At 44.2% G+C, this 16,049-nt stretch overlaps 1 protein-coding gene and 1 long non-coding RNA gene across 9 annotated transcripts in view; one reads left to right on the forward strand and one right to left on the reverse strand.

Annotated features, from left to right (window-relative positions):
* LEKR1 (leucine, glutamate and lysine rich 1) overlaps positions 1-16,049 on the forward strand; it is a 63,607-nt gene that overhangs the window by 41,798 nt on the left and 5,760 nt on the right. For 4 of the 8 annotated variants that reach the window (XM_021395014.1, XM_021395013.1, XM_021395010.1 and 1 more), the window contains 8 exons: positions 2,211-2,292; positions 3,867-3,944; positions 4,208-4,411; positions 6,096-6,189; positions 8,757-8,909; positions 9,660-9,959; positions 11,746-13,456; positions 14,234-15,200. In XM_021395014.1, the coding sequence (XP_021250689.1) occupies positions 2,211-2,292; positions 3,867-3,944; positions 4,208-4,411; positions 6,096-6,189; positions 8,757-8,909; positions 9,660-9,959; positions 11,746-12,099 (1,265 nt within the window). In that variant the 3' untranslated portion in view covers positions 12,100-13,456; positions 14,234-15,200. Of the gene's footprint in view, positions 1-2,210; positions 2,293-3,866; positions 3,945-4,207; positions 4,412-6,095; positions 6,190-8,756; positions 8,910-9,659; positions 9,960-11,745; positions 13,457-14,233; positions 15,453-16,049 lie in introns of those variants that run through there. The other 4 variants (XM_021395008.1, XM_021395007.1, XM_021395009.1 and 1 more) reach the window with 4 other exon arrangements.
* Positions 15,311-16,049, reverse strand: part of LOC110397943 — a 17,649-nt gene continuing 16,910 nt past the window's right edge. The window contains exon 6 of the long non-coding RNA XR_002438101.1: positions 15,311-15,513. This is a non-coding gene — a long non-coding RNA (uncharacterized LOC110397943). The remainder of the gene's footprint in view (positions 15,514-16,049) is intronic.

The raw sequence follows: 16,049 nt of genomic DNA on the forward strand, positions 1-16,049 counted from the left end.
GTGATTCATCTCCTTTGGTGCTGCTCGGCAGCAAGCTCAGATGCTTCAGGACTCTTTACCTGGGAACTGAGGGAAAATGTGGCTGACCTTCCAGGCAAACAGCTGGGACGGCAGGAGGGCATTGAGAGGTTATAAACCATTGGTTCTGAGTGCTTCTGCCGAGCAGTTACGTCATACTCGCCGTTTGTCGTGGTCCTGCACCCTTCCCATCACACATCAGCTGCACTTGAGCAAAGCACCAGCAGCTCGTGTCACAGGATGAAGGGCAGGGACAGCTCAGGGTGATGGCAGGCTGTGATTTATTTTGTACGTGTTGTTCCAGATGTAGGCTGCATCCGGAGCACCGGAACTGGGGTGCAGCCAGGGAGAGCTGGGAGTGTCCCCTGCTCCAAGTGGGGAAAGAGAAGATAGCAGTCTCCAAATATTTTTCCTGCTGAGAGGCAAGGTCAGCAGTCTTCAGTCCTTTCTTATTGCTGAATGCTAGTCCTTGGTCATACCCAGCTTGAAAGTGGTGCTATGTGGAATGCTGCAAAACTGTAGGATCTGAAACAACCCGATTTTTTTTTTTTTTTTTCCCAGGAAAATTCCTTTCTAATGCCTGGAAAGCCACTGGTTGTTAAACTTGTAGCAAAAGAAAGCATGCAACCGTAATGTGTTAGGAAGGTGGTGGAGCGCAGATGAAAAGTGTTGAAGCAAGTTTTAGCCGAATGGTTTGCAGCAGAGTTTTGTCTGCTGTGAAACAGGACTGCTGCCTCTGAGCACAGTGGCCCAGTAAGTGATGTTTGAGGAATGCCTGCAGAGGGGTGCCTGACTGTCCTCTTGCCCTCCAGCTGCTCCCAGCTGGGCTGTAGCTGTGCCACGCTGTGTTTTATGGCGTGAACATGCGCCGTGTGTGCTGCTGCTGGGAGCAGAGCTTTGGTAGCACGTGTACAGTGTTCTGAGAGCTTTTGTCTTCCCCTCAGCCAACTGCGTGCCTGTACAAGCGGAGCTGCACGAATGCCTGCTGTTCTCTGTGCTGTGCCTGTACAGAACCTGCTCTGATTTTCTACAGAAGTGGGGCAGAGGACGGGCTGCGGAGGTGATGCGTGCTGTTTGGAGCACAGTGCAAACGGAGTTCAGCTTAACTTTTGCCAGCCCTTAGCTTGATTTATAGGTGAGGCTTCATTTAACTATTGCCAGACCTTTTCACTTTCCACTTCTTTTCAATACTGTCGTGGAAAGCAGAGCTCACCACAAAGCTGAAAGTATCTTCTTCATATATCATGAGGAGGGTTAGTCCCCATGGATTTCTGAGACTTTCCTGTAGTCTGAGTGCCAAGATAGGGTGATTGATCCCATGTAGAAACGTACCAAACTGATCCTTTGGATTCTGTAAGCTTCTGAAAGCCTAATGTGAATGGCAGGTACTCTCTGGCTGCTGAATACAGATAGTGAAGGTTTAATACAAATTAATTCCCACTTATGCATTCTATGAAACGGGAAAAAGAAATTCTGAATTGCGTGGGGTTTGACAGAAATGTGAAGAGTGGTAATAACTCATAGAAAGGCCATGTACTTGAGCAGCATTGCTGAGTGTGGGAGACCTTCCATGCCCGTTGGATACATTGAGATCCTTTGTTCTGCTGACAGTTTTATGAGGAATGCCAAGGAAGTGGGATGGCAGTGATTCACCTGGAAATGCTCCATCAACAGCCTTCCCTGCTCCAAGCCCTCTCAAATACATTGCTTGAACAACAGATGCCAGAAAATACTAGAAAGCCAATAATGTAAGATATTTCTAGGAAGCCCTGACTTTCAGAGAAGTTTTACCTTTTGCGTGACTCTGTGCAATGGGTTTGTGAATATCTATGATGAATAACATCTACATGAAAAGACAGTAAGCATTCATTCCGTTCGAATGTAAGGAACTTTTTCACTTGAGTCAAGTAGGCATTGCAACAGAATATACATACAGGAGGGATCTTAAGCTGTTTTTCTGTGATTATGCTATTTTCTTATTCACAGTGTTATCGTCTCCATTCCTTTAAGCAAAATTATCAGTATATTTAGAGCTTTTTTTATATTTCAGTGGGAGACCATGGGTCACAAATGACAAAGCTGCTTTGCAAGGGGACAGCTGGAGGTGCTGAGCTCCTGCATGGCAGCCAGGAGCCGTGGCTCTGCGGTGCACATGGCAGGGAGTGCCATAAACGCTGCGTTTTTGGTTTCAGATTTAACAAATCAAGTGGAGACCACTGAACTCAAGCTGAAGAAGGTAACAGCTGAGATGGATCACTACAAAAAGCTGCTGATGTAAGGTTTCTGTTTGCTTGTTTTGCCGCTGTTAACGTGATCGCTGTTTTCAGAGAGAAATGTACCACTGCTTGTCAGGGTGGTTTGTGAAGGTTTTGACCAGCAGCAGATGCGTGTTATATTAATCAGCCCGTATTCCTAACCAACTGAGAGAACGTGTCTGCCTGTGGAAGCAGGGCTTGCCTTCTGCAGCTGTCTCATGATGCAGCAAACAGGAGGGTTACAGCTCAGTCTGACTCTTCACTTAATACCGAGCGTGGGATAAACTGTGTGAAACCCACACAACTTCTGGGCTGTAAACATGAATTTGCTGCGAGTATTCCCCATGCACCAGTATGTTACTACAGTTTGTAATTTTACCGTGTTGTATGGTTACAGTACAAAGCCTAAATTAATGTAGAATAAAGAAAATGCCATCCAAGCCTTGTCAGAGCTAGCTGAAGAGGGCCCTCGCTGCACAACTGGTGGCCTCAGAGCATGGAAAGCAACGGTGCCCGCAGCAATGCCCATGCTCAGGCTGCTGCTGGCCCTGGGTGATGGGAGGGCATCATAGGGCTGAGGAAATAAGGAAAAAGAGGCAGTTTTTCTTGATGTTGTTGTAGCACAGAGCGTTCTGCTCCCATCACACTGCCCAGAGCAGCAGGCTGGGAGCCCAGGGTCCCCTCCAATGCAGCTGGTCTCTGCTTCGGCAGCACGTGGGGCTCGGTGGGAGCTGTCAGCACTTTTAAAGGCTGTGGGACTGGGGCTCTGAGTGCTTTCCTGCACTGCAAGTCCGCAGTGCAATTCAGAAATACCATCACCCTGCGTAGTACACAAGTGAAAATAAATGCCAGTTTCAAATATGAAGCTGGAGGGCAATGCAAAAGTACAACCAACCTCGAGACCAAATAGGATCAGTTGTTTTCTATGTTTTCTTGAAATTCAAAGGAGGATTCTTTCGTGATGCGTACTTTCTGTTTTCAGTTCCTATATTCTGAAGGGCTGATCATAACACGGTTGCAAATATTTGGAATGCTTAGCAACAAAGTATTTTAATGATAATGCAAGTGTTGAGTATGAAAAAAGGGTTTCTTGAACAGAGTTAAATAAGCAGTACAGTGTTTCTCAATGTAATGTTAAAATTTCAACGTAATATGGGTGCAATTTAATAAAATAACACACTCTCTATCTGTTCAAGTATAAATAAGAGGCTTAACCATGGATATTAATTGGTGGAATGATGAAAAAATAACAAGAAACCTTCAAATTTTCCAGACCTCTATCATGTTGGGTTGTTACTTGTTCCTTTGTATTCATATCCTGCTCAGAACGTTCATTGCTGTTGCAAGATTGCTCTTTCTTGATGGCAACAATTAAATTTTTGAGATCCTGGGTTAGGCTAAGTTTACACTGCAAGTATAAGTGGGTTGCTGAAAAGTGTTAGCTACAACTAATGGAGCATTTTATTTGTCTGCTTTTTGACTAAAATAGAAAGTGCAAGTTAGATAGTGGATTAATAACTGGTGTTCAGGTTATTGTGTGAGTAAAGGCTGTCGTTGCTTTGGACAAATACACTTTTTCCTTTTTTTAATTAGGGTGAAATCAGCAGAACTTGATGTGTGTCAAAATGAACTGAAAAAAATGAAAAATGAAAATGGAATTTCTGAGTCAAGGTAAATGCTGAAGTTATATTTTATAGCATAAACGTGTTTCAGAGCAATGAGAAAACAAAAATTTTGTTTTGTGGTTTTAATGCAGCTTTTATACAACCTTTTTTTTTTTCTATTTTTGTGTTCAAGTCACTAGATTTAACGTCTTGAAGAATACATACTTTTTTGTCTAATATTTTCTTTTCCAGGTACAATTTACTTCAATCTGTTCAGTTTCTGTTTGCGAATGAGGATAACTGTGACGTTGCTTTTCGTTTCCTCTGTAGGCTTACAAAAGAGCTCAAGGAAAAGGAGGAATCTCTTCTGATTTGCCAACAAGTATGCAAACGTTTGCAGGAAGAGGTGGCTGAGAAGGAGAGGAGAGAAGGAGATCTAAGAAGAAGAACCAGTCAATCAGAAAGCGAACTGGAAACGCTTAAAGCTCTTCTTACACAAACAGAGGAGGAAGTGGTGATGTTGAAGCAAGAAAGGTAACCAGAGCAAGAGTCACCACAGATAATCGCTGTGCATGTTCAGCCCAGGTTTTCTTCTTGGAAATCTGTAAATATACAGTTTTCCTTCTCTGCCAGATCCTCGCCTCTCTGACTGGTACTGGAACTTGGCTCTGGTACTGGGCAGACTGGGAGAGAGGCACTGTGCCCAGCGGTGGCCTGCCCCTGCCCTCAGTCATCTCCTGCTCCTACAGGCAAAACTCTGACAGCCTTGACAGCGCTGAGCCTGTATCCTGGAACTCTGGAATTCATTGGATGGACTTTTAAAATTATTGCAGTATAGATGAAAGCTGGGTGGAACGAAACGTGCCTTAAAGAGGGGAAAAAAGGGGGAGGAAAAAAAAACCCAGCACACCAAGCCTCTGCTTTGCAACCCAGGGCAACCCAGCTCGAGCTTAATCAAAACACCTATTTATTGCTGTTGTTATAGCTGCTATTTGTTATATGAGGCTTGTAGAGAAAAAGCCCTGGAGAGTTTAAATTCCTGTAACTTACGTTATTAGCAACTTGCAAACAGTAACAGTGCTATAAATACTACAATATGCCAGGTTATTGGATGTGGTCTAGTATTCAGTGAAACGTGTGGACGACTCCCCACCAGTCTAATCTTATTCCAGAGGTTCTCAACTATCAACAAAGCTAACCTTTTCCCTGTAATTATTTTTCAGATGTGGAAAATGAAGTGCTGAGCTGCTGAGGCTCACTGTTTCCTGGAATGGTATCTGAGTGCCTTTCTTTTAGACTTCTCCACTTATCAACCTAAATCCACGTTATTTTTGCTTGCTTTGAGTATAATCTGCATATTCAGTTTATTCCTAATGTTCACAGGCTTGTTTTTGCTGTTTGAAAGCGTCCTGCTAATATATTTTCAGTTACTGATATATTAACTTATCTTTCACTGGCACAATAGAAAGTGCTGTCTCCTACTTAAAACAGGCAGCATATTATTTGTTTGACTTGGGAAAATATATTTGGAGTAGTGGCTTTTGGAGAAGATAAGGATTTTCTGAGATAGTGATGGTACACCAAGAGGCATGAAGCTGTTTTTGTATCGAAAGAGTTTGAATATGCTCTGTATGTGGGTAGTGCATGAAAAGATATTACATGTTAATTTAAGAATATTTTCCTTCTACTTAAACCTCAGCTACGTGACTAGTTCCAGTTGGTACATTGCTGATAATGTAAGTTAGAAGAATTTGAACTCTCCAGGGCTTTTGCTCTACAAGCCTCACATAACAAACAGTAACTATAACAATAGCAACCACTTGGTGGTTTTAATTCGGAGGCTATTACATTTTTAAAAATTAATTGCAGTAACATTCTGAGTTCGTTAACTACAACAATTTGTTTAGAGTATTATAGAAGTTATTCAGCATTCTTAATTTGACTTGAAAATTTAAAAAATAGTTGAGGTTTGCATGTATGTATACAGAAGAATGATTAACTGCAGTATTTTCTTCAACACATAACATTCATTAAATGTGTGACAGCAGTATGCAAATACTAAGTAGTGATTACTGTTGTGCCTCTGGGCTTACTGCGCAAAACACTAAACAAAGAGAAAGAGAGGAGCCCTTGCCACGAAGGACTTAATTGCAAGAAAATGGCACGCCACCAATCTGGGCAGAGCACATATTTACATGCAAGTTTTTGTGGTTTCTAGGGAGTTAATGCTGATTTCTCATCAGAACAGAACAGAACAGCTGCAGGAAACATTAAGGCAGAAGATGCGGAATGAAGATAACTGGAGGGAGAAGGTAACGCTGGGTGTGTAGTTGGCACAGTTTCGATTTGGTTCTTTTTTTTTTTTCAGTCCTAGTCATCTGTCATGAACCTGCACAGTCATACCTACCTCCTTAAATGCAAACATGTCAGTGGGTTCTTTCTGCACAGTGGGCGATCTCTCTACAAAGGCTGGAACTGAATGTAAAAAGTATTTAGCGTAAGCATTCGCGCCCTTGGGGGATGGTCAGGTTTGGTCCACACTTTCCAGCTGGGATATCTGTGGTATTTGTGAAGAGCCCATGTCAGCAGTGCAGATGCTGAGATCCCAGGTGCAAGCTCCCAGGGGTGAACATGGACAGCCCACGCCAGCTGTGTGCCACAGCCTCCTACAAACCCTGATCTGCGGGAGAGCGTGTTGCCGGTAATTTGTGTCCAGACCAACTGCGTGGGAAAACATGTATTGAAAGTATTTCACAGTAAAACCAAGGATGTGCACTGTTGATAAGGTGGAGAGAACACAGAACCTTCCTGCTTGCAGGCGAGCTGAACCAAAACCAAAGGTGGCTATTTGTAGAACAGATCTGTGTGTTAGGACGAGAGGTGGTAGCCTCAAGTCACACTGGGGGTGGTTCAGGTTAGATATTAGGATATGAGACGTTTAAGAAACGTGGAGATGCTGTGCTTGTGGACATGGGTTAGTGGGCACGGTGGGGATGGGCTGGCGGTTGAACTTGATGGTCTTAGAGGTCTTTTCCAACCGTAATGATTCTATAAAATAACAAGCAGATGAGAAAAATGTCATTTCCTTTACTTGCCTTCCCTTCAAATCAGGCAGATCAGGAGTGCAAGGTCTCTGCACGAGCATAAATGACTCTTGATGGGTATCTTCTTACTGGAAGTGCTTCACAAGCCTAGCCTTGTCTTCAGTGGTATTACTGCGCTCTGCACGCTTGAGTTGTCATTTCTCAGTCGTCTTTCAGTGTGTGCTTGGGTTAGAGGTCTTCTGTCAAAAAATCTTCTCTGCTGATTTAAAAAGTACGTACGTGTGCCCACAGTGCGTGGTGGCAGATGGCTGCCCAGCTGCGTGCAGAGCTCTGCACTAACCTCGCTGCGGTGCCGGGGTCTCGCAGAGGGATGGAGCAGCTGCCAACCACAGGCAGCTGTGAGCCCGTGGGCTTTGGGGTCACCTGCAGCCTTTCCAAAAAAAAGCCATGTAAGACATGGCTTTAAAAAATTGCGAAGGAAAAACGCACAAATAGCGCTGAACAATAACTGGCATTTCTGTTTTAAGCCTTACGTCATTGGTGGCTAAAATTAATGTCTCTTTGTGTAGTATAAGTGTCTGAAAGCTTTATTTAGTCTCAAGAAAATTTTTGGACTACCAGCAATTAAGATCTGTTACATCCCTTTTAAAAGCTCTTACCTTCTCTGCGGCAGGATATAATTTTAGAATGAGGTCACGCTGTCTGCATAATCACAACGTATTGTTCAGCTTGACATTAGAACAAGATAAAGGCTGCTGCTGGTGGGAGAGAGCAATTACATCTTTAGTATCACAGCCATTAAAATGCAGCGAATGCCAAGCACTCCAAAGGTGTTCTCATCAGACAGGAGTCAGAAACGTGACAGAGCTATCATTCCTTGGGTCAGGGTGCCATTGCACAAAGTATTGAGCGTTCCAGATTTGTATTTGAAATACAGACGAACTTCAAATAGTAATGGGTAAAAAAAATGATATTTTAGGAAAGATGGGAAAATTGATGTAAGCGCTTGTGTGGTTTTTTTGTAAGTGATTAATGAGGAGCCCATAAGTAGCTTTAAAGCAATTAGTAGTCATTATGTTTTCTCTGCAGATCAGCTGCCATTTGTTTTCCTGTTGTCGTTATCAGCTGTACTAGCTTCAAGTATTAAATATGAAAAATGCCTGTGTAAGTTTCCAAATGAGCCCATTTTTTACTCTGCCTATATTTTTCTAGTCTGAGTAATTAAGTAGCCTCTGACGTATGACCTGCTGTGATAGTAATATATATCATAGTACATATTGCATGACCCTCTTCAATAGCAATAAGTTTTTCTACAGTTCAAATCCAAACTGCCATACCTAATAATGCGGGATATACATCTGTATGTATTGTAATAATGGTGATCTGCTCTGAGGATCTCAAAAATGCACCCATTTAGGCTAAGTCTCGGTGAGGGATTTGTGCCTGCTCAATGCCTGGAACTGTGTATATTTTGATTTTAAAAGTAATTACAATATTTACAGTTTATCTTTTCCCCAAAAAGAATTAGGGGAATTTGTTACACTTTTGCTCCTAATTGCTGTAGGAAATTAGATGATTATAATGAAGCTCATTCTGAGCCTTTAATAATTTTAAGTAATTAGGATAGCTCTGTGCTTGTTTAACGCGCCTTTTGTATTCCTTCCGCGTACCACAATTAAGTCCATTAGAATTCAGCCTGCAGAAATATAATATTGGCATTCAGGCTTGGGAGCTGGGGACATTCCTTGAGCGTGCTCCTTCCTTCCCTGCCAGTTCTGGTGCCCCCAGTGGGTTGCTGGGAAGGGGCCACGTGGCAGCAGGCACTTGTTCCCTAGGTGGAGATTGATCTGGCGAAAGGTGAAGCACGACACAAAGAAGCAATGCTCAAAGTCAAAGAGGAAGCCAGAGTGGAACTGGACACTGAACGGCAAAAGCAGCAAGAATTAATCACAAAATATCAGAGAGACCACGAAGAGCTCCAGAAGAAGGTGTGTGTAGCGCTCGAGAGGAATGTTGTGTGGCAGTAGATATTATGTAAACCTTTGGAAAATAGTATGTGAAGGAATGAAATCTCTGTGTGCAGTCCTGCATCTTGAAGATGCAGTGATTCTTCCCTATCGCAGTCTACAGCGTACAACTGAAATTTTGGAAAATGGAGCAGGTTAATGACGTAACAAGTGTCGCCGTGGAAGTTCTGGCTTTTCTCAGATTTTCCCTCTCCATGGTTTATCTATGACCCCAGCCTGCAATTCCTAATTATTGTTCAGCTAGCAGTGTCAGGTTAGGAAGCCTTTGGGCTGTTTGAGGCTATGATGGGTTGTCACAGAACCATGCACGCTGCTTCCTCCCTTCCCATCAACCCTTCACTGATGGGTTAAGGGCTGCTTAGCAGTTTCCCTCCTCTGCCTTGCTTGCTGCATCCCATGATTTGCCATTCCCATTACCCGGATCTAGAGCTTTTGAAGCTTTACTTAGAAAGTTGTACCTATAACCTTAGCTTTCAGAAGATTTCGAAAGATTTGACGTGGAAAAGTCAAAGAAATGGGATGAAATTATATTGTTCTTTTAAATTCATTACATCAAGTTGTTTTTAATGACAATTTATCATAGTTTTTTTTGTCTCTGAAGACTTGCGTGGTTGGATTTGTACTTTTTCCTGAAGCTATTTGTCTGTTACTTCATTCTATCTATCTAAAGGTAAACGCTGAATTTAGACTAATACGATATTTGTCATGCAGATACCTGAGTTAATATCCAGTGCCACCAGCAGCTTACGGAAGGAGATGGAAATGCTTGAAAAGAAGCTACAAGATGCCCAGATCAAACTTGCAGAGAAAGACGAAGATAAAGAGAAAGAAATTCAGAGCCTTAAAAGGCTAATTGCTGAACTCGAATTTCAGCTGAAGGTGGAAAAGAACAATAATGAATCATTTCTGGATAGCATGAGGAAAGAAATGAAACGCAAGTCGGATGAACTGGAAGAATTAACCCAGGAGAGGACACAGCTGATTCACAATTTGAGTCGAGTGCAAGAGGAGGTAGGAACGTGACCAAGGAAGTGCCTTCCTTGCTCTCTTTGCTTTGAGACACGTGATTTCTAGAATCATAGCACCCCTATTTCAGACCTTTATACATACTTCTGTAAAAAAAGAAAAAATATTAAAAAAAAAAAAAACAACAAAAACAAAACCCTATCAGGTCCTGCAAGATGCTTCTTGCTTACTCTGTACCCTCACATCACACTGCATAAATGTTCTTAGGTTTCCTAAGTAGAAGACATGGATGTTTCTCATTTTTCAAACGGAACAACAGCAATCCATCAAGTGAGCTTTCGAATTATTTCCAAAATAAGTAAGAAAAATCTTAATATGGTCCCTAGGAATGAGTGTGGATGCAGCCTTGTTCTGCACTGCATATGGGGCGGGGGTTGCTGTCCTGTGGTGGGAGCACGATGCCTGCGTCGTTCTGAGCTAAAGGGTGTTGGTCCCACCTCTCACCAGTAAATCCACTTTCTGTAACACAGGAATGCATAAAAATGAATCATATAGGAAGAGAAATGTGACTGCTAGATATTCTTACCGCAAGCATTTGCTGAATGTTTGGAATATAATGGGAAGAGTGGGGAGAGAGCTGTACTGGTGTATGAGAAACGTGAAAACAGTGGAGTCAGGGGCTGCAGATAAGATTAGACTGGAATGTCCAAAGTAATTAGAGGCAGGAAAAAAAATGGATCAACAATGAAAATGAAACCTCCAAATGAATTAAGTCTTGGTTTGGAAGCACTGTGTTTGTGACATTGCAGGGATGCTGGCAGTTGCTTTGTCCTGTAGCTGGGGGAAGGGCTCACGGAGTGAGTGCTCTCCAAGTATTGATCAGTAATCTTCCTTCTCTGTGCCCGCTGTTACACTGATGTAGAGAATTTCAGATGCTCATTTGTCCTCTCTAGGGGTGGCGTGTGGTTGGACCCTGCATACAGCTCAGACTTTTAGCACTGGAGGCTTACCTGAGATGTTTGTCCAAGTGTTGAGGCTGGGAATATTCTCTGTCTGACTTGCTCATCGTGCTCTGTGTCAGAGACTGTCCTGGTAGTTCACCTTCCACTGCCGTGTTCCAGTCAGCCAGCAGCAATTCCTTCCTTAGGAGAGCAAAATTAGGGAAGTGACAGTTTTCTGTTTGCATCAGTCCTGTCAGTGGTTCTGACTTTTACGAATTGACTTAGTCATGTTGCCCTTTGCTGTTCATTGACTTTTTATTTCAACTGGAAACCAGAAAAGTCAGCATCACAAGTAAGTTCTACGTAATATACCAGCCTGGGGGCTTGGGTAACACTTGTCTGCTCCAGGACCACTGCTGGTCACTTATCATTTGGGTGCTGGTAATCACAGTGAAAAGTTCATGAAAAAACACTGGGTGAATAATCATTTATCTAAATCGTGTGGGAGGTGATGGTCAATATAGTCACAAAAAAAAGCAGTTCACCGTTGCTGGAATACTAGAAGCATCTTTTTGCAGTGAAGTAGCACAGCGGTGCTCCCAGGAGCGGGGTTCCTGGCTTCCCTGTGCTTGGAGGGTGGGCAGGAGGCCGGGAGGAGCTCTTCAGGACTTACCTCATATTTTCCACTGTCTCCTGAGAGAAGGAAGTGTGTGTAAATGCCAATGTATGTCATCAGAGCGACTTCCAGAGAAAGCAAAGCTGTAGGAAGCGCTGCAGGCTTCCCGTGCCTCAGTGGCCTCCAGGCACCCTGCCTTGAACCAGTGGAACGTAACGGGCGCGTGTTTTCGCCAATGGCATTTTGCAGAGCGAGGGTTTGTTTCTGTTTGCAGAACGCTTTTCTCCAGGAAACGGTGCGCAGAGAGTGCGAGGAACGCTATGAGCTGACTGCAGCTTTGACTCGAGCCAGGGAACAAGTCCTGCAACTCAGAAAGCTGAGTGGAAACTTCCCGTTATCGCCGCGTTCCCTGGCTCAGGGCAGCCTAACCTCCTCCGCTGCCCTGCGCGCCGATTACGGACGCAGCAGCCGCCCAGGCCCCGGCCCAGGCAGGGCCATGCATCCCTCCGGGCAGGTCGGTATTCCCCGAGCCGTGCAGGCACCCGCGGGCAGGCCCAGCAGCGTGGCTTTGCCAGCTCTCAGGGGCCGGGAGACGGCGGCCAGGAGAAGGCAGCGGAGCCAGCTGTGACACGTGGGGAAGCTCTGCGGCGTGTCAGCCACCGTGCTGCAGGCTCTGGGCATCAGGGGTTGCCTGGTGAACTTCATGCCTTTCTGTGGCTGAGAATTAAGTTACATTCTGATACGTTTTTTGACGCAATAATGTTTGTTTGTCCGTTGCATATCAGTGTAATTAAATGCTATCTGCGTTCCAAGGCGTGGAAAGTAAGAAAGAACAAAAAAAAATTGCCTCTCCAAAAGGTGCACGTATTCATGAAGTGTAATTAAAGTAATTGCCAACTTCAAATGCCGTTCTCCCTCAAGCACTTTGTTGGAATTTTCCCATTTTGCGTGTTGTCCCTTGGAACTTCACTGTGCATTTCTGGTGTAAAAAATGCAATTTGTTCGGTTAGAGGCAGATATTGGCTGTTATTTCATGGAGCAGTGTGCTCCCATCGCCTGGGCAGCCACCCCCAGAGACTGCAGCCATCTTCCCCAAAGAACCAGCGGGGACCTGAGCTACTCGGTGGGGGTAAGTTGGAAGGGAACATCCTGGGGATTCTCAGAGCACGTGAGCAGCAGATGACTGAGGTTGCCTGCTCCCGGCTGAGTTTTAGAACTGGGCTCTTTCTACATTCAGAGATGTGGAGTTGCTGCTTCACAGGATGCTTGCAAACACAAATACATTTGTACTTGACCTCATTATTTCTGAGAGATGAGATAGCCCTGTGTGTGACAAACTGACTACCAAAGTCCACGTCGTTAGTGCTGAAGCAAATTAGAAAAGCTTTGCTGAATCCAATGGCGTAGCAGGGAATGTATTTCATCTAATAAAATAAGTGGGAGAAGCGACCATTGTAGATTTAGCATCTCAGGCTAGATTTTAAGGTGCACTTTGTCTTACTCAGCTTCTGCTCCCACTGAGCCTTCACTGATCCTTACCATTTCTGATCCTCGGCCGATCTCAGTGGTAGCAGCTCAAAAATCTTCTACTCTCAAATTGAGAAAGCAACAAAAATTCAGTGGCAACCATCAGTCATACACACAGCGGAGATACCTGGAAGCAAAGTCACAAGTAAGTGGCTTTGGTCACTTTTTGTTTTTGTTTTTGTTTTTCTTACAGATGTTGAAAAATGGAAATCTGAAAGATGTGGAAGTAACTCCACACTGAAACACAGCTTCATGAAATCCGTTTTTCAGCAATATCCCCAGAAGCATGAAGAATGACTGGATGTTCCCTTCTGTGCTTGCTGGGAATGACGAATTTTTGTTGTTGTTGTTTAGGAGAAATCCTGACTTCCTTGAGCTTGAAAACTGTTGTTCTGTTACCCACCTGCAGTCTTCCTGTGCTGAAGGAACAGATCTTCACTGAGGCAGCCCGTGAAATGGTGAGTTCCACAGCACTGCTGTGTAGTTTTTAAATAAAACTCTTAGATGAACTTTAGTTTTATTGTACAGACTTACAGACCATTTAAATTATGCAGTACATTAAATATTATTTTACTCACTCAGACGACTGTGGATCAGACACAGACATGAGGTGATGCCTTGTGATAGTTGATGTAATTGAGAGTTTAATGCTGGATTTTTTTATATTGAAGAAGTGGGGGGTGTTTACCTGCAGACTGCAGGGATGCATGCAGTAATGCCTCTGTACTTAAAGCAGAGAGCAGAGCTGGGCTAGCAGCCACCCTGGCTCCGTTCCTGTGCACAGAGTGCCCAGCTTTGCATGGTGCTGGCCCATTGTGCCCAGTGCTGCAGAGCTGTGCACAGGGCTGAGAGCTGGGCTCCTGGCTGCTGGTTGTGTCCTGCAGCAGCTCTCTAAGGAAGGGCTGTATGTTCATAAATCGTGGGAAAGGAGTAGCATGTGAAAGAAAGAGAGCAGTCGCAGAAATAATGTTTGTAGCATGAAGGAGGGCATAAATCATGGACCCAAACTGAGTCAGATGAGATTTCCCTCATTTCCATAGCTCGCAGAAACTCAGAGCTCATGCTGTAAGCAATAAAGTGTATTAGTATCAGGAAACCTTGTTGGCCAACTTTTACAAACCAAGTAATTTCAGAGTCGAGGAAAGTTTACAAAGCATTTCTCACAATGGGGCAAAGCGCAGCTGCAGAATGCCATGGAGAAGGCAGACAGCTAATTCTATTCCCCCCCATTTCAGGAAATGCAGCTTCCTGGAGGCAGTGCGTCTTGTCGAAGCGGTGTCATTTATGAATGGGTTTTTCTTATGCTGGACCTTGCACTCTAGGACTCACGGCACAAGGGAATACTGGAAACCACAAAGTTGGAACAAATCGGCCTCTGTGGCTCCCGAGCTGCCTGCAGGAAGCAGCCGTCCTTTCACCCCTCAAGGTTGCAGGAAAGTGGCCTATGGCTGCGAGTTTGCCTCATGCAAAGGCTGCTCCGTTGTTCCTTGGCAAAGCTGATGTTGTTGCCTGTTGAGAGCAGAGTCCTAAATCTTTCCATAAAGCATTGACTGCGCTGGTAGCTGCCATGTTGCATAGCAGGACAGGAGGCTGGAGTGTGCGGCAGGGTCGGGAGTGGTTCTGTGAGGAAGAAAGCAGAGTTCAGGAAAAAATCACCGTGGGGTTTTAGCGGCCTTGAAAGCATGGAAATAGAAGCTGGAGCTGGACCCAGTGCCATATGTCATTGCAATGTATTAATCAGAAGGAGATACAGGCAGTCTTTCGTTTAAAGAAGCAGTTGTGCCCTGAGATATTCTTTGCTTTAAATCCATGATTTTGGCTCCTGGTGTTTTATAAGTTCCCTTTAAAGCCTGTAGCGTGCTGCAGAAAGCACTGTCCACTCCTAATGCAAAATAAAGAGTGTAAGAATGAAACCGGGAAATTTCCTGTCTCAGGCAAAAGCCGCACATCTTTATTTCAGAATTAAACAGCTGTTTAAAATGGGGACTTATTTACAGAATGAAAAGTTGACGTTAGGTTGTGTCCTTAATTGCTGCAGGTATGTAAGTTTATTCTGCTAACAAAAGGATAAAGTCAGTATGCAACTGTAGGGGCGTGAAGTAATGGAACCAAACGTGCTTAGCACTTGTGTGGCTTTTTTCATCCTCAAAGCATAGTCCAAAATTAATTTTGATGGGATAATAAAAAGGATGCTGTAAAAGATGAATGCCGAAGAGGTTTTAACACCGGAAATACAATTTGTGTGATGGAAAATAGGGGCATCTGGCATTGCACTGTGAACTGTTCCCAGATAATGAAAAGAAACCTCTTCCAAGCAAGCGTGGCCAGATCCAGCAGGGTGTTTTTGCTCCTCTCTATCTCAAGAGATACCTCCTATCTACTGTCAGGAGTGAGCCACAAACCTTCCGGAGCTGCAGTTTTCCATCTGGAACCTTGGATTGCTGCTGAATTAAGGTCAGTGCCAGGATGTGGCTGTGCTGCTTCCCAGAAAGCCAGGGGATGATGGCTGAGGAGCCTACAAAAGTAACACTTTCTGTAATATGTGGCTGGATCTCACTGCAACCGTGCAGCTAAACCGAGTCCAATTCCATCAGTGCTTCACTGGCAAAAGCAAGCACGTGTAGTTTGAAGTTAACTCGTAATAAGCAGATCATACCAGCTGGTTGTGATTTGCTGTACAGTCCTTCACAATGTACTTCATGTGGAAAAGTCAGGAAAATATTAAGAACCTTAAAAAAAAAATCTGCTTTCAGGCAGTACTAAGATAAGAAGTGTCTACAGTGCATATTATAGCTTATTTCTCCATGAGATGGAAAGCCCCTGGTGTGAGCTCCAGAGACAAAAGAGGTGCTGGGCAGGGAGGAGCTTGGGGTGAGCAATGTGCAGCAATGGAGCGAGCAGTGCATGCTGTGATGGGTGCACATCGTGCTGGGAAAATGGGGCCGTGATCAGACGCCCTTGTGCCTTGTGCCTTGTGCCTTGTGCCTTGTGCCTTGTGCCTTGTGCCTTGTGCCTTGTGCCTTGTGCCTTGTGCCTTGTGCCTTGTGCCTT

Source organism: Numida meleagris, chromosome 4 (genome assembly GCF_002078875.1).
Source record: "Numida meleagris isolate 19003 breed g44 Domestic line chromosome 4, NumMel1.0, whole genome shotgun sequence".
Taxonomy (NCBI): Eukaryota; Metazoa; Chordata; class Aves; order Galliformes; family Numididae; genus Numida; species Numida meleagris.